At 41.8% G+C, this 23,664-nt stretch overlaps 1 protein-coding gene across 1 annotated transcript in view; it reads right to left on the bottom strand.

Moving 5' to 3' along the window:
* Positions 1-23,664, bottom strand: part of LOC117884128 — a 189,630-nt gene that overhangs the window by 74,951 nt on the left and 91,015 nt on the right. Inside the window, exons 26-40 of the mRNA XM_034784275.1 lie at positions 22,278-22,411; positions 21,422-21,580; positions 18,600-18,780; positions 17,090-17,301; positions 15,673-15,861; positions 13,448-13,587; positions 11,423-11,585; positions 11,224-11,310; positions 9,104-9,238; positions 8,466-8,585; positions 7,070-7,162; positions 4,993-5,210; positions 2,880-3,073; positions 1,512-1,814; positions 62-291 (exon numbers count right to left, since the gene is read on the bottom strand). Coding sequence (XP_034640166.1) covers positions 62-291; positions 1,512-1,814; positions 2,880-3,073; positions 4,993-5,210; positions 7,070-7,162; positions 8,466-8,585; positions 9,104-9,238; positions 11,224-11,310; positions 11,423-11,585; positions 13,448-13,587; positions 15,673-15,861; positions 17,090-17,301; positions 18,600-18,780; positions 21,422-21,580; positions 22,278-22,411 — 2,558 coding nt within the window. The remainder of the gene's footprint in view (positions 1-61; positions 292-1,511; positions 1,815-2,879; positions 3,074-4,992; positions 5,211-7,069; positions 7,163-8,465; positions 8,586-9,103; positions 9,239-11,223; positions 11,311-11,422; positions 11,586-13,447; positions 13,588-15,672; positions 15,862-17,089; positions 17,302-18,599; positions 18,781-21,421; positions 21,581-22,277; positions 22,412-23,664) is intronic.

Below are 23,664 nucleotides of genomic sequence, written 5' to 3'. Positions count from 1 at the left end.
CTCCTTGTTGTTTTTGTGGATACAGACTAACACAGCTACCCCCCAATACTTGTCTTCTTACCTGGTAATAGCAGACACCTTCTACAGTAAAAGGGATCCCGTGTTTTTTTAGCTTTGTGATGTTGTGCTTCAAACTTGCAGATAGTTGGGACTTAGGAGATTCTAAGGACAGTCTCTCAACTCCAAATGCAGCTGCAATCCTTTCGCTGCCACTCTGTAAGGCTATAGTAACAGTGTGGTTGGCAATGACATGGTCGTACATGGCAGTGATAGTGCCAGCTATAGGAAATCCTATTGACAGATAGAGCCAAATCAGAACAAATGATGCACAATGCTGCAAAGAAGCATTCAAGGAATTTTCAGTACCATTGAGTGGCAATTATCTATAAAATTTTATAAACAGAGAAATTGATAGTTTCTATCACTTTTCATAATAATAGCCTAGCTTTTTCTAACATTACTATAGATCAGTGAGTTGCAGCTTCTACTATGTATTCACAATATGGACTGATAGGAATGCAACCCCCTATAGTGTTACAGGATTAACAAGGGTAAATTTAAAGATATTACTTGGATTTGGAATGTATTTTTTAAAACCAAGGGATCAGCTTTCCTAAATAAAGGGATGAATGATTCTTAACCAGGGGCGGCTCCAGGCACCAGCGCACCAAGTGCGTGCCTGGGGCGGCAAGCCACAGGGGGCGGCCTGCCAGTCGCCATGAGGGCAGCAGTCAGGCTGCCTTTGGTGGCATGCCTGAGGGAGGTCCGCCGGTCCCACGGCTTCAGCGGTGGGTACGCTGAAGGCACGGGACCAGGGGATCTCCTGCAGGCATGCTGCCGAAGGCTGCCTCACTGCCGGGCTTGGGGCGGCAAAATACATAGAGCCACCCCTGTTTTTAACTCTCCTGTTCTGTATAGTCTTTGAGAATCTATACCTGGGGCCTTGCTGGGACATTCCAAAGAATTCTGCATGATAGGAGTGTGTAGTTCCACCATACTGCATTTAGAAAGTTTCAAAAAACAAAAACAAAACAACCAAACCAGACTATTCAAGAGCAGAGGGCTAGGTGCAGTCAGCCGGCAGGGAGCTATCAAAACCTACATACCAGAAAAGGCTAAAACATTTGTTTTTACTCAGCAAATGGATGCTTAGAATATCTTATTCCACAAGGTGGTTCATTCAAAGACAATTGGAGTTTTACAAGAAATTATTCTAACTTGTCCTAAGGGAAAACATGTACAAAAATGATGGACATGCATTAAGCAGGGATATACATAAGCGTTTAAATGACTTTAATAGGTCTTGCATCCACTCTGTTGCATTTTCTTAAGAATATAAATAAGAATGTTGCTGAAGTTAAGGAGATGGGGCAAATTTGGCCCTGGAGTAAGCAAGTGCAACCCCACTGACTCCAGATTGTTTGGGTTTGCACCCACTTACACTGAGGTTAAATTCACCTTTACCATGTTTTGTTACACACCAATTTGATTGAAGCGTAGTTTTTTCATACCTGCATTTTTTAAAGAGCTGATGTTATGTATGAGAGTCCCAGTGATTCCTCTCTGTTCCTGATTCATGACATTGGAAACATCTACATAGAGAGCTTGCTCATCCACCTGGAAGCTGGCTAGACCCCTTTTGATCCCTTTATTGAGCTCCAGGTGTCCTTTTAACTTTGCTTCCATTGGGATTGCCTGGCTGCCGTTCTGAGTCAATGTGAAAGTGATATTGTGCAGGCTGATATTCCCAAATACATTTCTGTTCCTGAGATGCAGCCCATACAGTGCCTTGTTGATCATCACACTAATGTTACCTGTAAGGAACAGAAACAATAATTGCACAGAGCCCTTTAGATTGGGAAATTGGCATGAGAGGAGAAAAAATAATTAGATTTGACAAACATGAACAGTAACCCTTTAATTTAATATAGACAGGAATTAAATGCATTTCCATTAGCTGTAATAAATTATTTAGCTCATTCCAGTTAGGGAATCTGCTTACTGAAAGAGAGAGACAGCAATTAGTCAGCTAGTGGAAATACCTTTTGATGAGAGCACATTATCTTATAATAGTATTTCTGAGGCAATTGCTATTTGCCATAGGTTTCTTCTTAAAAAGTTGCTTGATATTTAAGAGCCAAACTGTGCTTTTCAAGGCCTGGGATTGAGTAAAATGCATCATCCAGGGAAACTTGGTGAGGGATTCTGACACAGGAAGCACACAGTGCCCCAGAGGCACATTGTACTACGCCAGTGCATGGTGTGGGATGAGACAGCCCCCATGTGTACAATCCCTCCCAGAGCTCCGCAGCACTCCTGTCAGCTACTCCTCCATTGCACTCCACAGACCCAGCCCAGAAGGGGATGGAGCTATGGGCCAGCCCCCGCCCTTCCCACACACACACTGTATTTTCTGTAGAGATGGTTGGGAAATGTTATTGCTCCCAATGAACAATGGCAATGAAGAAAAACTTGTTCATTTTCCCCAAATTTTCTTCAAAATGTTTTGGGTTTTTGTCAAAAAATGAAACCTTGAAAACCCAAAAATTTCATTTTAAGCCTGAAAGAGTTTAAAATGATTTCCAATGAAAACATGTACATTTTCAGTCAAAATAGAAACCTTTTAATGAATTTTGTTTATTGCCAATTTCCATTAAAAAAACCCCAATTTTTGATCACCCAGTGGACAGCTGTTCACATCACAAGACACCATCACCATAAATACTAAATTTATACTTTCTGTTTTAAGCTGCTAGTAGGTTTTAAATGCGCTAAGACACCACAGTGGGGGATGTCTTATACTTGAATAATAATAAATCTCCTTTGGTAGCTGCATTCTTAACTATCCGCTTACAGCAAAGCACATAGTGAGGAAGCACCTTCATGAATGTTGTTCTTGCGCTTCAGAGATCCATTCAGAGAAAAGAGCTGTGGTATGACCTTCAAACCTCCAATGTTGTGTTGGACTTTCCCATTCAGGGACAGGACAAGACCAACTTTCTGCTCCATAGCTCCCACAAAATCTAGATGAAGCCTGTTCTCATTTCGCTTCAGCTCAGAAGATAATAGAAGTCTAAGAGGGAACAGAACAAACACAAGTTGCTCGCGCACCATTATCAATAAAGATTTGTTATCAGTGTTCAATATTTAACGTCACTCTACCTCTGTTAATGTAGGGCAAAACTGACCCTCCATTTTGCACAATGGCTGTTTAGTGTATATTCTGCGCTTATGCTAGACAAGAGTAGAACATGGAAAAAAAATCCACGAAACAGGTCAGAGAACAATTTTTCCTTCACTTAGATTTTGGTGACCATAAACAAACCAGACATAAGCAAGCTTCCTTCTTATTATTTTCATTTGCTTAGAGCAGATTTCACTGCTTCTCACTAGAAAAAAGAATTCCAAAGGTTACCCTCAACAAGTCAAATTTTAAACAAGATTCAAGGCTGCTCCTATTTATTTACACTCACATCTGTGCGGGCAACAGAGCCTGTTTGGCATCCCGCTATTGGCTGATTGCTCACCACACCCCTCCCCAATGCTCAAGACACTCTTTGTTTATGCAAAAATGAACACACAAGCTGAAATTGTGACCCAATGTACTCGAAGAACTTTTAAAATCTACTGTGGAATACACTTTAAAATCTTGTAAAACTAGCTAATTTTACCAACATGGTCTAGTGGATAAAGAGGAAAAGGACTTGCAGTGTCTGATTGAGAGAGCACGGGCACATTCACATCCAGCATTGGAGCTCCCATAAGAACATATACTCGAAGTAGTCATTTCACATTTTTCTCCCCCGCCCCAATGAAATTTTGCACAAAATACTTGGATTTTTGTAAAAATGTAAAGCCTCTTTCAGTGGATAATTTTACATTTGAGAAGTTTGAAAAAAAACTGCTGGAGGAGTGAGAGGTGGTGCTGGTGCCAGTGCCCTCTAAAACAGTGTTCCTCAACCTTTTTTGATAGCAGGGACTGTCTTGCTGCCTTCGTAAACTGTGTCAGGGAGATCTCAGCGACCGGCGCCGGTCCACAGACCAGCTGTTGAGAAACACTGCTCTAAAAGAGACATGGTCTAATGCAGAGGTGGACAACCTGTTGCTCCGGAGCCACATGCGGCTCTTCAGAAGTTAACATGCGGCTCCTTGTATAGGCACCGACTCCGGGGCTGGAGCTACAGGTGCTAACTTTCCAATGTGCTGGAGGTGCTCACTGCTCAACCCCTGGCTCTGCCACAGGCCCTGCCTCCACTCCACCCCTTCCCACCCCTGAGCCTGCCCTCACTCCTCCCTCTCCTCCGCAGAGCCTCCTGCATGCTACGAACCAGCTGATCGCAAGGTGCGGGGAGGGAAGGGGAGGCACTGATCGTAGGGGCTGCCGGTGGGCGGGAGGCGCTGGGAGCCGGGGGGTGGAGCTGATGGGGGGTTGCTGATGTATAACTGTGGCTCTTTGGCAATGTACGTTGGTAAATTCTGGCTCCTTCTCAGATGCTGGTTGGCCACCCCTGGTCTAATAGATTAAATCTAGGGCTTGGAGTTAGACAAGCTAGAGTGCTAATTCCATATCTGCCCCCAAAGGTCCTTCACAGAACTTTTCAGATATTGGTTAATCATGATGGCTCTCACGATCCCCCTAGTGTAGCTGCTAAATATCAGTTCTGCTTCATCTGACAGAGGACAAAAAATGAGAAAAACAACTGATAACATGAAGAACTAATTTATTCACAGGGAATTTTTCCTGTTCTCTCCATTATCTATGAACAATGATCTAAGAAAGCAACCAGTAGAGAGAGGGTTACAAGATTGTTTTAGTGTTTCAAAAACTTAAAAAGCAAAATACTCAAGTAGTGAGGAGAGTGCATGGAACATTGCCTTCTCAATGGCTTTCTGCACATGTCAGAATGCAAACTGCCATGCTTAAAAGTAAGAGCTCAGATTTATCTTCAGAACTCCTTTTAAAGAAGGATACTACTACGCTGTTTTCTATACCTTGATGGAGATACTTTGCCCATTAGCTGCAGCTGTACAGACTCTGGTTCTGTCAAAATTGCCTGATGCAGGAGAGCGCTCACTCCAATAATCCTGCTGTTCTTTCTGGTCTCCTTGCTCATATCAACCTCCAGCAGCACCAGATCCTTTCCACTGGAATGAAGGTAAAGTGATCCATTGAGACTGTTCTCACCATAACTCTTAACAGCTGCATGAGCCTACACACAGGGGAAAAGGAGAACAAGACATCTGCTGCATTAGGAAACTCAGATGACACATGACAAAACAGTGTGGTGTCACATTCAGCAACCCTACTGCTGAGAGCAATGTACAGGACAAGGGTCTCAGAAATCCCTGGTTAAAATCTGACAAACAGTACTAACAGAAAGGCTGGAGTGATTTCCCTGTCTCTAATGAAGTCATCCTCTCTGGACACTGCTAAATCATTATCCGTGAAGCTCAGAAAAAAATACTTCAGATCAACAATTGGTTTTGCCTTTGGCATTTACTGAATAGATATTTTCAATACAGTTTCCCACTGAAGGATAGTACAAGATCTTCATCAACACAACAATTTCAAGTTACACAAGCTGGACACTGGGCTAGACCACCAGTTCACTCAGGACATTTTTGAGGAACCAAATATAAATACCTCCAGTGAGGTGCTATCACTTATTCCTTGGTTATGTGAAAGCATTTTTGCTTAAATGGGGAAATGAATAGATTCCCTAACCACTCACTCCACTGTTTTAGTCATATAATCCTGGTATGAGGGATTTATTACAGGCTAGAGGGGAGCCCCAGATCAAAATATTGGTAGTATTTCATTGGCAACAGTGAATGTAAATGACAGAAGTTAGAAGGAAGAGACCTGTTGGATCACTTAGTCCATTCCCCTGTCAGAACAGATAAGGGTACTAGAGGAGGTAGGAGAGAATGATTTAATAAGAGACTACATATGATCTTAGCCATGTCAAAGCTTTACATACTTACGTGAACTTATTGTACATCTGCTTGCAATTAGAATGAAGCATTGTTTTTTTTAAAAGAAAAGTCCGCTTCCCCCGTGTTTTAGGGAGTTTGGCTTCATTATTGTATTTGTATGATATGATACTACCATATTTATTGCTTTAAGGAAAAACTTTTTCTGTGCAAGGCAGGAGGGCCTTTTGGCAAGATAAGCACATGCACTGCTTTGGAACTGCCATATGGCCCTACACTGACTAATCAGACCAGATGCAAGTGATTGGCCATATCTCACTCTGTTTGGAACATGTAATAGGAGGAGGAGAAAATACCATCCTGAATTGTGGTGATTAAAACTGGCTTTCCTGAGCAAACACCAGTGAGGGCCTCCCCTTTCCATTGTGTATCACTCCTCAAAGACCCTGTGCTGTAGCCAACCATGCCAAGCTAAGTTGCACCCAGATCCTTCCGCAGCCTGTTCACCAGGGCCGGCTCCAGGCACCAGCTTCTCAAGCAGGTGCTTGGGGCGGCCGCTCCGAAGAGGGGCGGCAGGTCCAGGTACTCGGCGGCAAATCGGCGGATGGTCCCTCACTCCACCTGGGAGTGAAGGACCTCCCGCCGAATTGCCGCCGCAGATCTCGATCGCGGCTTTTTTGTTTTGTTTTGTTTTGGCTGCTTGGGGCGGCCAAAACCCTGGAGCCGGCCCTGCTGTTCACACTGCTCTGTCAAGCAGCAGTAACTCCAGAGCAAACTGAAACATATCCCCCCTATGGAGCCTGAGCTCTCCCAGTTCCTGGTAGTATGGGAGAGGGAGACAAAGGCTAGAATTTGTGGCCTCAGCTCAGATGGTCAAAATACGGTTACTAAACTGCACAACCAATCTTAATACAGATTAAGTGGGGTGTGGGCTACTGATTCAAATGTCCTGGCTATGGAGTGATTGATACTGTACATTCTACAGCTGACTCCAGTGACTAAGTTACCACCACATGGGTTTTGTGTTTGGTTTGCTGAACTAATAATAAAACTGAAAATAGTCAACGAGGGAGAATGAAAAGAGATAAAGAGAAAACATACCCCAATTAAAATTTCAGTTAAAATTAGTTTGTACCTGAAAGCTTTGGGGGAATTTTGATTGATATGGATGAGTAAACCGGGAAGAAAATCCAAAGTGAGTATTTGATCCATTTAGTTGAGCAATGAACTGTTGGCACAAGAGAAGTTACACAGCTGAAATGAAGAATTATGGTGAAATTCCAGCATAATTTAACTTGAGTTTCATGATAATTTACTCCAAAGCTTTCTTAATTTTAGCCAAATCCTGTTCCCTGTGCATGTGTACGGATACACACACACACACACACACACACACACACTTTTCAATACTTATTTAGGGTTATGTCTACACTGGAGAGTTAAATCAAGCTTTTACTCTGAGATTCCCTTCCCTGTAATTCCCTTCCCATCCACATGAAAACCCTTCTCACTTAAGTTTGATGCGTTTACCCCCAGCCAGGTCAGCTAATATGGGTTTTAGGCTAGAGCTCGGATGCTGATTTCACTTGGACACAGTAAATTGGGTAAAGCTTGCAGAGTTGCTGCTCCCATCTGGGCTGGGTTAACCCAGGTGCTGATCACCTGAATATACTCTGCAGTGAAGACATTCACTTAGGGTGAGGAAACCTCCCAGCCCAGGTCAAGAGACTCGGGCTAGCAAGGCTTGCATTAACACTCTAAAAATGACTGTGTAGACAGCATTTTGAAGATGCGTCTCAGGCTTGAGCTCAGGCTCTGAAGAGCTTTGTGTGGCTCAAAAGCTTGTCTCTCTCGCCAACTGAAGTTGGTCCAATAAAAGACATTACCTCACGCACCTTGTCTCACTAATATCTGGGACCGGCATCTCTAGAACTACACTTTTCTTAACATGGGTCCATCTCCTAGTTCTGAGAAAAATATCCACCTTCCTGGCATTGATACTTTCAACTAGCAAATCTTTTCTGGGAGCATTTTATGTTTCGTGTGTTGCTAAACACTTGGAAGGTTCTGGAGTTTAAGCATCAGAGGTATTTTATTTGAGGATAAATTCCTCATAGCAAGTGACATTCTGTAAACTTTCCAAAGTTTGCGATCTCTGAAATAAAAACAAATTCCAACTGTGCACAGCAGTAAAGCCACAATCTAACCACAAAAACCTAGGTAGGTGCTCTGGGTTTCTCCCTCTCCACAACAAGACTCATCTGACTCCCCATGAACTGCATGGCCTTCTGAATGTTGTGCTCCCCTCCCTGAATGCTGTTCCCCAGGAATTTATTCTACAAAGTTAAACCAGGCCATATAAACTTTTCAGACAGTTAAATTCACTCCTATGGAAAGAGCCAATACAAGACCTTGAGGTCATGAGCAACACACTGTTTTTATGCTCACCCTTCACAGGAGTGAATTAATAAGCAGGTGCATCACAATAACTCCAGTTCATACAATGGAACAACAATAAATAGGAACCTGACCTGTGAAGAATCATTTCGGTTGATGGTGGCTTTTATATTCACACCATAGTCAAAGACTTCCAGTTTGGTTTGTGCAGAAAAGAGTTCTCCATTCAGGGCCAGTGCTTGTGGAAACTTGAGCTGTTCAAGTAAAACACAATTTGTGCATAATGACTATTTTTATACAAGTTAACGTTCATCATTTTCTATCCATACGTTTACTGCAAAGTAAGTGTGTGTGTGTGTGTGTGTGTGTGTAGATAAAACTTTTACTCAATACATACAATGACCCCTTCCCTGGTTGACAAAAACCTCCTAATTATTACAATTAAAAAAAACAAATGATCAGTATATTTTAGCTCCCCCCAGTCAGATTCTTAATTACTATTATTAATTATCTGTATTGTGGTAGCACCTAGGAGCCTCAGTCATGGGCCAGAATCCCATGGTGCTATATCCTGTGTAAACACAGAAAAAAATGAATATTAACTAGAACTCTCCAAACCAAAAGAATGTTAAAGAAAAACAATGGAATGTACATTGAGAGATTACTGAATAGCAGAAGGGAAGAGACACAAAGAAAGGGGAAACTGTATCTTGGTGGGGAGGAAATAATTGTTCTTAGTAAGTACGGAAGGTGTCAGTGTCAGTGCAAATACCTGGAACGAGTGAGTCATGTCCATGTGTAAGAGATGTCTGAAATGCGTCTCACTGGATTTGTTCTGGTACTTGCCCAGAAGCCTGACGGCATCTTTCTTATTGACTTTCAGAATAGCTTCGATCTCATGCTTTGCCTGTGTGTTGAGATTTGAGTTGTTAGAATTAGCAAATCAAGCAGAATATTAGCCCGACTTATTATGAGATGTGAGTGATATCCCGTTAGTAGGGAGCTGTTGCATTATGACTCTGAAGAAACTTGCTGAGCAGCATAAGAAAAGTAAACTAATTTTGGTAATGAAGTGAAATGACTTGCCCAAGGCCAGGATTTGAACTTACAACCTCCTGCTTCCCAATGCAAATTCTTAATAATAAATAATAATAATAATAATGCTTAACATTAATTTACTCAGAATATATCTGTTCCTCTAACACGGAAGAGACACCTCCCACACAGTAGCGTAGCTAGGGGGGGAACAGGGGGAGCGGCCGCTCCCCCACTGAGCACATTCCACAAAAGTGGTGCCTTTTTAATTTTTACACTCACGCGGGGATGACGTTACGGGCTGAGATCTTGTGTTCTGGAAGCGCCTCCTTGCTCATGGCTGTCAGCTCGCAGTGCAGCGGGCGCGGCTGTCCCTTTAAACCGGGCGGGAGAGGGCGTTCCCATGGTGCCTAGCGGTGGGTGGCTTGGATTGAAAATCCTAGTGGCCGGCAGCGAGAGCGGGGCGAGGTCAGCGCAGGGCTGGGTTCAGGAGCCATGGGCAGGGGCAGGATCACGAGCGTGGTGGCCGGGAAGGGGATGAAGCTGCCGGGCGCGGCAGAGCCCAGGAAGGCGGCTAGGGCTGGGGCACTCACCGACAGCAGCGCAGGAAGTGGAGCAATGTGGCCTCAGCCTGCTCCACTCCGCCAGCTCCCAGCCGCATTGCTCCGCTTCCCGCCACTGGTGAGTGCGGGGAGGTTGGGGAAAGGATGCCCCCCTGCACTCACCGGCGGCAGGAAGTGGAGCAACGTGGCCCCAGTCTGTTCCACTTCCCCTGCCCCTACCCCAGCCGTGTTGCTGGGGAAAGGTCCCCCCTCCCCTGCACTCACCAGTGGCGGGAAGCGGAGTGCCGTGGCTGGGAGTTGGCAGAGTAGAGCTGGCTGGGGTCGGGCTGCTCTACTTTTGCCGCTGCTAGTGAGTGCATGGGGGGATCCCTACCCCCAAACCCCCTCCCCTGAGCGACATGGCTGGGGCTGGGGCAAGGAAAGCGAATAGGGCCGGCTCTGACTTTTTTGCTGCCTCTCCCCCCCCCAAAAAAAAACAGGGCGCAGGGCAGCCGGACCCGAAGGCAAAGCCACAAAAAAAAAACAAAAAAAAACCCAGGGCGCAGGGCGGCCGGACCCAGAGGCAAAGCAAAAAACCCCAAAAAACCCTGGGTACAGGGCGGCTGGACCCGGAAGCAAAACAAAAAAACCCCAAAACCCCAGGGCAGCCGAACCTGGAGGCAAAGCCAAAAAAAAAAAACCCCAGGGCACAGGGCGGCTGGACGTGGAAGCAAAGCAAAAAAATAAATAAATAGGGCAGCTGTGCCGCCCTAGGATTGGACGGAATGCCACCCCTTAAAATCTGCCGCCCCAAGCACGAGCTTGCTTGGCTGGTGCCTGGAGCCGGCCCTGGAAGCAGAGCAGGCTGCTCCCCGTCACCTGCTAATCCCCTGGGCCACTCTGGGCCTGCGGGCCCCCAAAAGTGCCCCCCACAGCTCCTGCCTCCCAGACCCTCTGGGTCTTTGGCGGCGGGACCTTCAGTGCCACCGAAGAAACTCGGAGCAAGTGAAGGGCCTGCCGCTGAAGACCCGGAGCGCTGCCGGGTCAGTAAAAGCGCCGCAGCGGGTGGCGCCTCTTTTTTTTTTTTTTTTTTTTTTATTGCTCCCCCTGTTCCGTCCACCTGGCTATGCCACTGCTCCCACAGCAATTCACTTTGTATTTCAGCTTCCCCGCCTATATTCTGGTAGATGCTGTGAGCAAATTGGCAAAACCAACCAAACTTCTAACTAGATCTGGTAGATCTTAAATTGCTGTGTTATACAGACATGTAATGGAGCCTTTCTCATGGATTAATCTTAACATAAAGTTTACTTACACTTTGGTGACATCGGGTTAAGGCACATAGTTCGACATTTTTGGGGAAAATCTTGCTGTTATAAGGATGAGCTAAGCCAGCACAAATCTAAAAAAATGAGGAACAAAAGCCAGAGACGTGAGTTACAGTAACCTGTTTATTTTCTGACTATATCACTATCTGAAGTTACAGGCAAATTCTCACATCAGGTATCACTCACATAGGGATGTTCAGCTTGGTAGCCAAGTGTAAAGGTTTGAACTGATTCATCCAGCCCATTTATCAAAATTTTAGTCTCCAAGAAGTAGTGTTTTTGCTTTTTGTCTACAGTAAATGTCTCCTGGAGAAGGAAGCTCTGGGGAATGGGCAGTTTAAATGGATGTCTGGGACAAAACAAAAAAGTAAAGATTTTAAGGTAAAACCACAGAGGAAAAAAAAACCAGTTTCTTTCTTCAGCTGAAACTCTTAGACTTTCAATTGCAAACATCTCTAGTGTCAATTATTGAAACAAAGCAAGCCTACATGAAAGGTTGAAAAGTTACAGGAAGGATCAAGAAGGGAAAAGAAAGGTTTGAGAATGGTACCTGTATGAACATGCTAGAAGGACACATACTATTAGAGTTTCATACTAGTTCAGAATGTAAGCTTTGGGGAGTTTTGTATATGTTCAGAACCTAGCGCATTGGGCTCCTGATCCATGACCAGGGCTCCCAGGTGTATGGGAATACAAAGAATAAATAATAATACATAATAATAGCGTTACACATTAGCCAGCATTTCTGATGGAAAATTCCTACCCTAGACCACATAACATACCCAACATCTTCTAGCATTTAAAGTAACTGAAATGTTGTTGGGTTCTATGGGTATACGAAGGACAGGCACAGAGCACCTGAATCAGTGCGTACTCATGTTTCGGGGGGTAGCTGTGTTAGTCTGTATCAGCAAAAACAATGAGGAGTCCTTGTGGCACCTTAGAGACTAACATTTATTTGGGCATAAGCTTTTCTAGGCTAGACCCACTTCATCAGAAGCATGGAGTGAAAAATACAATAAGCAGGTATAAATATACAGCACATGAAAAGATGGGAGTTGCCTTACCAAGTGGGGAGTCAGTGCTAACGAGGCCTCATGTATCACTCACACAGGGACTTTATGTATCTTGCAGCTGAAGTGTGTGACTGTCAAAGACTCCAGGAAGATATGGATGCACAATTCCCATTGATTTCTAATAGGAACTGACCCTCCCTTATCCTTCAGACAACTTTGAAAATCTCAGTTAACAAGTACATTTTTTGTACTCTGTAGAAACAATACAACTTGCATCGAATTCACTGAACTAATTTGGGTGCCCCAGGAAACAGATGTTCAGCTAATCCTCAGCCCAGGGCGTCGTTTATTACTTAGCTGCAGCATTTTATAGACTTCTCTGAATAGATTTAGCTGAAAGCTTAGGAAGGAGACATTCACTTTTATAATCTCACACTGGACTAAGTTCACGCACAGCAGGACAGCTGACATCATTCCTCATTTTTCATTCGTGTAGTTTTTCCACTACTTAAACAGCCTCTTATACAAACATTTGGCAGCTCCTAAGGGATCCTGGGTAATTGTAGCTCCTCCTGACTTTCCTGGACATTGAGAATGCTCAGCACCTCTCTGGGGGTGGACAACAGCCCACAGACACAAGCCCTGAATTTCTGTAGGGTCCCTGAAATTACTAGTAATGACACATCAAGGGGCAGATTCTAGAGTTGGCCAAAATCAAGAGACCGTAAATTCCTTCCCAGGAGTAAATGAAACACATTCCCAAACTAAAACGACATGTTTTAGGGGGGATATATTTGACATTGAGACAGTCGTATTGTTCCCTAGGAAATGGGAGAAAAATAGGCACCTACATGGCTCAAGAAATTGATTATAGGTGTTAGAACCATCACCATCTGAAAGTCTGACCATCTTGTGACTTTTCTGTGGTCTTTGTGAAATGAGCTGATGCTCTCTGTAGAGTTCCTAATGAACAGATGTCCATATTACAAAATTAGCTATTGCAATTAGCACCCTTGTTAATAGTCTCACCAGAGAATGGGTACAAAGACTCAGTCTATGTAGTGCAAAGTTAGGCATATAGGCAGAATGGGGACTTCAGTCTTGTCAAGCCCAGCACCTTTCACAGGAGCACTAAAACTCACATTAAAATTCAAGGTAAAACATTCTGTGAAGATATGAAAAAAAGTGACGACACCTGATATGGATGGTTCCACGTTTCTGGTAGAACATCTTATCTTTCTTCAGCTCTTCTATCTGACCCTCAAGCTGCAACACAACTGGCAGACTCTTATGGTCTGTCCATAGAGCCTTCATGGAGAGGTTAGTCTTTTTAGGCTGCAGTCGAAGTAGCAGGAGAATCAGGGTAGCATTGAGAGAGGAGAGTTGAGTCAGATTTGCTGGACCCGTGGTGTAGAGGTGACTAATCACAAACCACAGAGTGAACCAGGCTGCAGTGAGGTTGTTGTCTTACAGGACAAGGCCATTCCTGCTCCCCATAAAGCCAACAACAAAGCTCCCAATGGCCCATTTCTGATTATTTACACCAATTTCAACACTGGTATAACTCCAGTGACTTCACTGGAGCTACTCCCAATTTACACCAGTTTAAGTGATGTTAAGCTCTGAACCAATGACTTCAGCAGGATCAGACCTTAAATTAACTGTTTTTGATAAATTAACTGTTATTAATAAATAAATGGCTGTTATTGTTTTTCAGTGGAGATGCTCATCACATTTGTGCAGCAAAACATTGGGCAAAAATGAGAGGTAATTGCTACGAAACGTATGGCCATTGTATAGCAAAGTAACCAAAAAATACCATAAAGTACAAATATTTTTATGTATGATTTTAAAAAAATCAAAGTAAATTTGAAAGTCTTGCTTTTATATCATAATAATACTGGAGGCAATAAGGATCAATCCTGCAAGATGCTGAGCAGCACTGACTCTATCTGAGCTCGACTCTATCAGATCTTCACAAGATCTGGCTTACAATAGTGATTAAATTTAGGACACAGTGTCTTGTAAAAGCAACGCAAGCATCAAAACTCTGAATTTGCTGCCTACTGTGTATGAGTCCTAAAACTTGAATGCACAATAGTTGCAGAATATGCATGCATTCAATACTGCACAAGATTCCATTTAAAAGAGCCATCCGGCTGCAACAGATTAAAACCTGTTCCTTTCTGTGAAGAGCAAAAGGAGTTATCTTTGTGGAAATACAAACATGAAGTACAAGTGCAAATTACAGGACAGGAGTTGCATTTGTATTTCTGCAGGGACATAATGCTCATGTTTTAGATAAATCATTCTATTTTAAGGTCAGTTTCACATTTCAGTTGAGCTGGTTTGATTTGCGAGGCATCTGAGTACCGTGAATGGAACAGGGTTGTTTTTTTAAACCATATGGTATCCTGAGCTGGTCAAAGTATCTTTTTAGAGGTCAGGCTGTTGATTATCTGCCATGCACTGTAGATACCAAGCAAAGTAAATATAACTTCAAACAGCACTGTTGTTTGTATATTAAAGGCTAGTTTCTGATATTGGGTAAACTGAAGAGCAAGTGGTGGAGCATGAAACCAGTTACTGCTATCTAGAGCTATGTGAAATGTTTTAACCAAAACTTTTTTTCTGGCAAAAATTGCAGATTTGGGTCAAAGAAAACATTTTTTGGGAATTAATGTTGATTGCCACAAATCATTACAGTAAAAAAACCCAAACTCAAAATTCTAAAAAAGTCAAAACATTGTGTTTTGATATTTTTGAAATTAAACTTTTCAATTTAAAACCACTTCTTTTTGAAATTACCTTTAATTTTCTTTTTTAAAGAAAAAAGATCAAAATCAAAACAATATTCTGTATGACCCAAAATGAATTTTGGTTTTTGAGTCACTGAAAATTTTTGAAATTTTCATTTTTAGGTCGACTGGAACAATTTTTTCCCCCTCCATATTTCAGAATTGCCAGAAATCCATAATTTGTATAGCTCTTCTGTTATCCTACATGCAGGCATGGTACCTGATAGTTCAAAGTATTTAGCAATAGTGTCTGCACAAATCACACACCCGCATATTTAGGCTTTCACATTTTCTAGGAACACAGCATACCTCAGCACCCAGTGTGTGTCACTGGCCTCTAAGAGCTGAGAGAAGAACTCAAACTGAAGTACACCATAAAATGAAGGAGAAAAATCTAGTAGTGATGATGGATTTCTTTAGCCTACATAAAGTGTTTTTTTAAAAACCTCAGTTTTACATTTCAGCATTTCTCATAGCATGGCAACAACGTAAAAGGATAAAAAAAGCTAACTAACGGTGTGCAAGATTGAAGTCTAATAAATACATGATGCTCCTCATTTGGCTACACCAGCAAGATACAGTCCCAGATCCAGAAAAGTTAACATTTAGACAACCATCTTACCCCCTGCAAGTGTAAATAGTCAGCTGACAAATTAAATTCTTGCTTTGTACTCTTTATCTTAAAGCAAAGAAACTTGGCTTCCTCGCTATTCTCCAAATGAATCTCATTCCTCACGAGCTGGTTCCACAGTGATACCACTTCACTGTAGCTATGCAGAACATTCCTCTCAAGGTGATTGACTGTGGATGCCTGAAAGACAAAGATAAATATTTTGGACCTGTTGAGTTACAGCAGGTAGGATCCTTTTTTTCTCTGCAGTACAGCAGAGAAATGAATGGAAGGAGTTTCCTTGGACAGAAAGCTCCATGATGATTATAATAGCATCTATTAGAGTTAAGTTGCCAGCATTTCCATTGTAAAGACATTAATCTCACTTTCAGGGTGTTATAATTCCCATGAGGAGGTCAATATCTATCTTTGTTCTTTTTATTTTATGTTCCACCCAAACAAGGGAGGGATAGATGGCTGGACATCTTCAAAGAAATTAACAAGTAAGCCAATTTTTTCTTTCCAACAATCCTCAACTGGGACTAGACCAACAGAGATCTAATGGGGAAAGGGTGGGACTCAAAATAAAGGAACACCCTAAAGTAACCTGAATTGTGGGTTTGTCGCAGCATGAAAGACATTTCAGCTGACGGCTGCTTTTTCTTAAACCCTGACCTACAGTTTTAATTCTGAATAATGTATGCTATAAAGAGGACTGACTTTTCAAACGGAAAGATCCTGATTCTGATCTCACTTGCACAGGGATACCCAAACTACATCAAAACATATGGAGTTACTCCAGGGAAAATCTAGTGTCTAGTGGCAGATGTTAGTTCTGTTTAATGCACACCTGAGAGGTGCTCAGAAACTATGGGGTGATGATCGTGGTATTAGAACCTGTATAGACCACAGTTGTGTTAGTGAAATTAGAATCAGTCCTAGAATCAGTAGACTCGGTGTCTTTGGTTAAAATCTGTTCTGAATGTCAGATATTAGAAGTGCCGCACATCCAGTGGCCCAAAAGCTTTGAAGAAAGGGCGGGAGGTCATAGGCTGGATTAGTGGAATGGTGGAACTCCATCCCCCAAATGCTTTGTGCAGGGAAGGATGAATGTCACCCTCAGGAGAGATGTGCTGCATATGCACGCACAGCTAGCATGCACCACATTTTTCAGAACTGGTTAGGAGGTATCGACTATGCTTGCACTGCAAGGTGGGGGATAGAGAGGCCTAACAAGATGCCAGGGTGAGGATGAACAGCACATTATACAAGCCCAGGAAACCGATGAACATATGCATTTCAAGACACTGTCTGGTAGAGTCACACACAAAGATCACTGCACGCTGTGTGCTGAGAACTGCTGTATAACTACTGCTGTATGATATCCATCCATGCTGGGCACTACGAAAGGAAGCAATGAGTTACTAACCCGCAGGTAGGTAGTAGTTGGTGTATAGATGTGAATTTTCCCTTCTTTTTCATTGCCTTTGTCTTTACAAAACATTTCCACCACCAGGTTCTTGATGGAAAGGGCTTTCCCAGCTGTTAGCTCCATTGTAGACTGATAAGCAGATCGCTCAGGTTGGTGTAGTTTGTGAGCCACATACAGATATAGCCAAGGGGTATCCATGTTTAATTCACCTGAAAGCAAATTAACAGGTTGTAGTAAAGCTGGTTGAAATGTTAGGTCTTGTGCTACGTGACTTCTAAACTTGCAACAAAATTGACTTAGACTGAGGCTAAAATGGGTTGGTATACTGTAAAGGTCTTTGATCTTATGAACCATGTGTGCTGCACTACTGAAGGCCCATTAATGATGGGACAAAATGTCGCCTAGTGGTTACACGGCAAAGGCCCTGGATTACACTGAATGACCTGCCACCATGTGCACAATCTTTATTCACACAGTAAGTGATTCTGGAGCCTTTATGCACATGATTAGTCCCATCAAAGCCAACAGGACTGCACATATAAAGGCAGAAGGTGAATTTTGAACAAGGTTTATAGTGAGAGCTCTTTCAGGACTCTGTCAATTATTATTGTTTATAATTAGATGTTAGGACCTTGAAATTTTATCTAAAGATTCATCAGATTAATGCCATTCACAGCTTGTGATATGTTCAGGTAAATCTCAGATAAATATGTGCCATGTCAAATGACATTTATGACCAGACATTGCAAACCTTCAAAAGAAAACATCAAAAAGTATCTTGTTATGGATCAAATTAAACACAAATTCAACTGAAATCAATGGAAATACCCCTGGGTGAACTTGGTTCTTTACATCAGACTACTCAATTTGCTACAAAATGTCCATGTGGGCACACACAAGTGAGTTTGGTAAAGGTCGACTTTGGAAATGTAGCTCTTAAGGGCCAGTACACAGATTGAGCCAAATACTACCCAAATACTACACAACACGTAACCTCACTGAAGTCAATGGAGTGTAAGTTAGGGTGGAATTTGACCCAGTTGGGTTGATCAATAAATATCAGAAAATAGATATATTTTTTTACAGACAACAACAAAGTAGGTAAATCAATACAACCCCCACTTTCCAAGCAACTCTGGAAAGGCAAGATACAGAATATAATAATAAAGGCCTAGTTCTTGTTCTATTACTGTAGATAAGTGTTTAACTTATAGCCTGAGATACCCTTGATATTCAAGTCACTGTCACCTCTTATTTTTTCCTCTCTTGAACGTCAATAACGTAGATCCAGTCAGTATCTCCTAGGGCAAACAATTCAAAATGTGGCTCCTTTGAGAATAAATAATCCCTTAATGTATTTAATCCATATCTGGAGATATCTGCCTCTAGAAAGTGTCTCTCCATTAACTTACACAATAACTCTCTACGACTAAGTCATAAAAATACTAGGAGCACCTTTATGACTGCTTTTCAAGTCAGAGGTTGGAAACTTTTAGTGGTACTTCACCTTCCCACTTCCTAAGGTAATTTCTGGATGTATCTTTCCACTGCAGTCCTGCCACAAATGGCATGCGGTCATTATACTGCACCTTAAAGTTGGTGCTACTCTCCGAACGGCCCTGAGAGGTACGCGAGTGCTGCAGCTGGGTTCTGTAATTCACCTGCTTTTCTGGGACTTGCATGGTAAACTGGAAAACAACAATGAATTCTGATTAAAATTAGAAGCATTTCTCATCATCTGGACCATCAAGACCAACAGAACATTCACTTGGGTTTAGAATCAGCGAGGTCAAGCAGTTCTGCTTTGCACATTTGTAATTTCATTTTATAGCTGTTCAAAGTTCCTTAGACCTGTTACAGACATTCTATGTATCTCATTTTTATATATGGTTAATTATGCATTTACAACCTGATCCAAAACCCACTGAAGTTGATGGAAAAACTTCCAATTGACTTTTATGGACAAACTCCCATTGACTTCAATTGGCTTTGGATCAGCTCCTTAGTCATCTTAAAAAAGTCATAATAATTTCATGTTATTTGGTGCTGGTGTCTCAGGTAAAATCTATGCTCTAAAACAATATTGAAATATACAGTATACATTATGATAGTTCAGATATAGGCTACATGGAAAGGTCACCATCTATTCTAAAACAACAGCGTTTGTTTTCATGTGCAGCTACTGCCTGAGAAGATTTGTAAAATCTGTGCCCCTGTGATGGGGTGTACCTTGCCTTTGTGATCCACTGCCAGAGGCTCCGTGGTCCTACTACACCTCCCCCCAGGAAAGGAGGCCTGCCTAGAGAGGCTGCACAGAAGCAGCGAATCAGAGCCCAGCAGGCTCAGATAAAAGGAGCTGCAAAGCATTCACAGGTAGTTCCTGGCTGGGACCAGAGGAGCAAGGCAGAGTGCTCCTCTCTGGCCAATGGTGCTTGAGGGATAATCAAAGTTGGGTTTTGGCTGAATTTGCTTCAGTTGGGAGGGAGAGGACCTGAGAACTGTAACTCTGAGATATGGGGTGAAAATAAAAGGGCCAGGTGGGAAGAGGAGCAGGGAAATAGCAGCAATAAATGGAAGTGAGTGGGATGTAGCTGCTGTTCATAAGATCTCTGAGTTGGAATCCGTAGCAGTGAGCAGGCCTGGGTTTCCCCATTGACAAAGTGGTGTAAACCCCAAGAAGGGGACAAGGCTTGTTTGGAAGCCTGAGTGAAGGGCTAAATGTAAAGGCCCCAGAGCTGAATTTGAAGAGCCTGGTGAAGGCAGGTAGATGGTTTTATTGCTACTTTTGCTACCATAGAAGGGTTCCTTTTGAACTCTGTGACTTGGTTGGAGGTTTGAGACACACAAGGCCTCCAGCCACTGAAGCTCTGTCAAGCTAAGCCAAGAACCTACAGGGGGCGCTAGGAGCAGGGAAAGGACTAGAGTAACTGCATGCAGCAGCAAGAGGCACTGAAGAGGTGAGTGTTTCCTGTTACAGTCTCCCTAAGAACTAATATAGAAGTTTATATGCATAGTTTCTGTAAAGATCCATTACAAATCCAAACAGGACATGAGTAACACAGGAATTGCCATGTGATCCATCATTCTATCTCTTCCAGCACTCAATACTGTATGCTTCAAAGGAAGGCACAAACTTACCATAATGCATCTAATTATTCTCTACTACATTACTGGGGAAACATTTTTCTGATCCCACAGTTTATGTCTGGAGGAATCAAGAGCGACAGTTTCGTAATATAGTCTAGCTATTGTAATTCTACAAAAAAACTTCTACCTAAATACTATATGCTCTGGGTCCCTTCTTGTGTTTGATTGCTAACATTACAGATCCCACTGCAGCATCTTGTGCACAAGGTAAGCTTTATTAGGACTGGCAAATCAGTTTGCATAAGCAACCTAAAACCTCACAAAACTCAAACCAAATCAAGCTTGAACCTTTTTTTGAGGTTTGAAAAAAGTCCAGCTAGTGGGTTTTCTTGATGTTTGGTTTAATTTTCATGCATCTTTGAACTTCTTGGTCTCAAATGGATCTGAACTTTTTCCACATATCTAGATATCTGGTTCATCTAATCCACACACTGTAATTTTACCTTTAAAACTCTTAATAGGCCAGGCAGACCAAACACTGAATAAGGGACATCCCTTAATGTAGAGGCATGAGTAATGTCCGACAACCCACATCAAATAATAAGATATCACATGAATGAAATACAAAGTTTTCAAGTAATATTTGTGTAAGAGTTCAGTCACTGTCACATAACATTCTGACTTTGCACAATGAATAACATTTGGTGACATGGTATCCCTCAAAATAAGCATGCTTCAGAAAAATAACTATGCAAACAATGGAGTCATCTCACTCAGATTATTCTTGATGTGTATTCCATCAGTTTGCTTTAATGAAAAAAAATTGTCTATAGGGCTAAAACTGTTGAGAGTGGGCTGGACTCTATTCCCCGTGCTCCAAGAGAATTGTTTAGTAAGTTCCATTTACTGCATGCAAGTTGTTTGCACAGGAGTAAGTGAGGGAACATTTTGAACTCCAAAAAATTATGTTATTAGTGTTCATGGTTGAGTTGGGAAGAATTCAGCTTGATTCTCAGATCCCAGGTTGAGTTTGCCAAGCTGGTAGTTAGAGAAAATCTCTTTTGCTTGCAAACTGAATGTATTTGATCTTGATGTCATTGAAAGATTAACATGGCTGGCCACTACACCATAATCACTTTTTCAGAGCACAAGCACAAGTTATGCCTCATTTCATATTTTTTTATACGGTTTGCCCTTTACATCCTGGCAATGCAGGTGCTATCCAACAGCAGATGCTATTACCTCCATGAAGTAGTTGACCTGAGATGGACTTGAACTATTTTTAAATGTCTGGCTGATCAGTAGCTTCCTTTTGTTGTTGATTTCATCCCAGTGTTTGCCATAGTTGACTTCCAGCTGGGAGTAGAGCCGAGATGCACTCTCTTCATGCCGCAAATGAACCTGCAGAAACAACACACCATTTCCCTGTGTCATCTTTTCCCCCTTATAGATGGTGCTGTGCAGATACAGAATGTTAGTAGCCCTGCCTACAGAAATACCCCTTGGTAGCAGGCAAATGATAGTAAAAAGTTACATCACAACTAATGCTCAATATTTAAACTAGACAGTATTATATGTTATTAAGCTTCAGCTCTGCCTCCTAACAATTCAGAGAACAGTGAGTTTTGAAGATGTTAATTAGCTGAAGATTAGTTAGTGTCCGAAGGGCATCACAAACTGAACCTGAAAAGTATTACAAATCCAGGTAAAACCTTCTAATTTCTGGACATGTAAGTATGATGAAACCATGACTTGGATGGTCTCTGTATGCTTAAGAGGATTCCTGGATTGCTGACTACAGAAAATACAATGAAATCATACATTAATATGTAAATACTGGGATTAAAAAGCATATGCAAAATATTCTACAGAAATTATATGAATGCATATATAAGAATTGAAGTCACTGGAATTACTCTGGATTTACACAGCTGTAACAGAGAGCAGAAATCGGTGACTTTTATTTTTGATGCCCTAGCCCATCATAGGCTATAAGCTAAAACAAAAGGAAAAAAAGATTGTCCCAAAACTGACCTCTGGGATATCCCTGTGTTTAAAACCCCACAGCTAATACATTGCAGCATATTGAACTCTCTACCTTGTGGTTATAGGATGGAGTCTGTGTACAGTGAAGCTCATGTCCCAAATCCAATTTGTATGCTTCATTTGAACTGGTCTCCACTTTAATTTTCTGTCCTGCATTACATTCATGCCGAAGATTTTTTGCATCTCCTGTTTGAGTCAACACACGCACATATGGAAATGCTTTGGCTTTTCAAAAATGAAAGATTCAACTCATACAGAATAAACTATCAATATAACCCTAAGTCTGCATTATAGTTTTAATTTCATGTAATCATAACAACAGGTTCTTCACAGAAATATAATTTATTTTATCCTAAGAATCTTGAGGTAAGAACATTCTTACAGTATCAATGAGCATGTATTTAGGGATGATGGGTTTGTGTTTTCTACATGAGAACTTGCCTCTGAAAATGAAAACGTTAATTAACAAACTAAGAACCAGATGATAAAGAAGTATACACTTCATTCATTTAAATGGGCTGACAGTTTGCACTCAGTAATATCCTTCTCTGAATCTTCTTCTGATTGAAACCAAAGGTTCCCAGCTACTGGTATGTATTACTAGTAACAGCATTTCAAGCTTTTAATCCAGGTGTCCCATGCTCTTCTGATGGGGCCCAGAGGTGTAGCTAGTGCCTGTCTAACATGCCAGGGAGCAGTCCAAGTGCTATAGTAGGTTAGAGTGCATCGAAGTGTGAATGAAAGGTATCTAGCAGAGGCTATTTTAGCCGAGGTCTCGGTCCGATAAAACTGCTTATCAAGGTTGGGGATGACCGGCTTAAGTCATACAAACTTTGATTTATTCCACAAGTTTCATTAGAAATGAAAATCCTAAAATGATGGGCCACATTATAGATTTTATTTATGATTTTGGGCCTCTGTTTATTTTATTTTCTAATAAAATAAAAGATGTTTCCAAGTTTAGGAAGTTGGAAACATCTGTTTTACATCAGAAGGCAAAATGAAAACTGTCCAAGTCTTTAGTCTGATTTTGGCCTAAGGAAAATCAAGATACTGCTTATGTTTGTTCTGACATATTTTCTGCAGTTTCTCTTTCCCCCTCCATCCCAGCAGTAAGAGCAACATCCAGGCATTAATTTTATTTCTTTGGTGGAATTTTTATTGAGGTAAAAACTTTTCAAAACCTGAGCAAGTAGCAGATTGCCAGCTTTTGTGATTTTTATTGTGGGTCTCACAATACTTGGGGTTTTTTTGTTCTTGTTTTTAGTTAAAAGCTTAGCTCCTGAAGCTACACAATGACATGAAAATCTTGGCTTTCATTTAAATAAAAAGTAAGGGCTGATGAGAAGAGCTTGAACGCTCAAACCCTTTAGACTCAAACACCAGAAGACACAATAAAACACATTTTTTTTTTAAATTGCATGACAGTTAAGCCAAAC

Source organism: Trachemys scripta, chromosome 10, assembly GCF_013100865.1.
Source record: "Trachemys scripta elegans isolate TJP31775 chromosome 10, CAS_Tse_1.0, whole genome shotgun sequence".
Lineage (NCBI taxonomy): Eukaryota > Metazoa > Chordata > Testudines > Emydidae > Trachemys > Trachemys scripta.
This window is presented reverse-complemented; position numbering and strand designations above follow the sequence as displayed.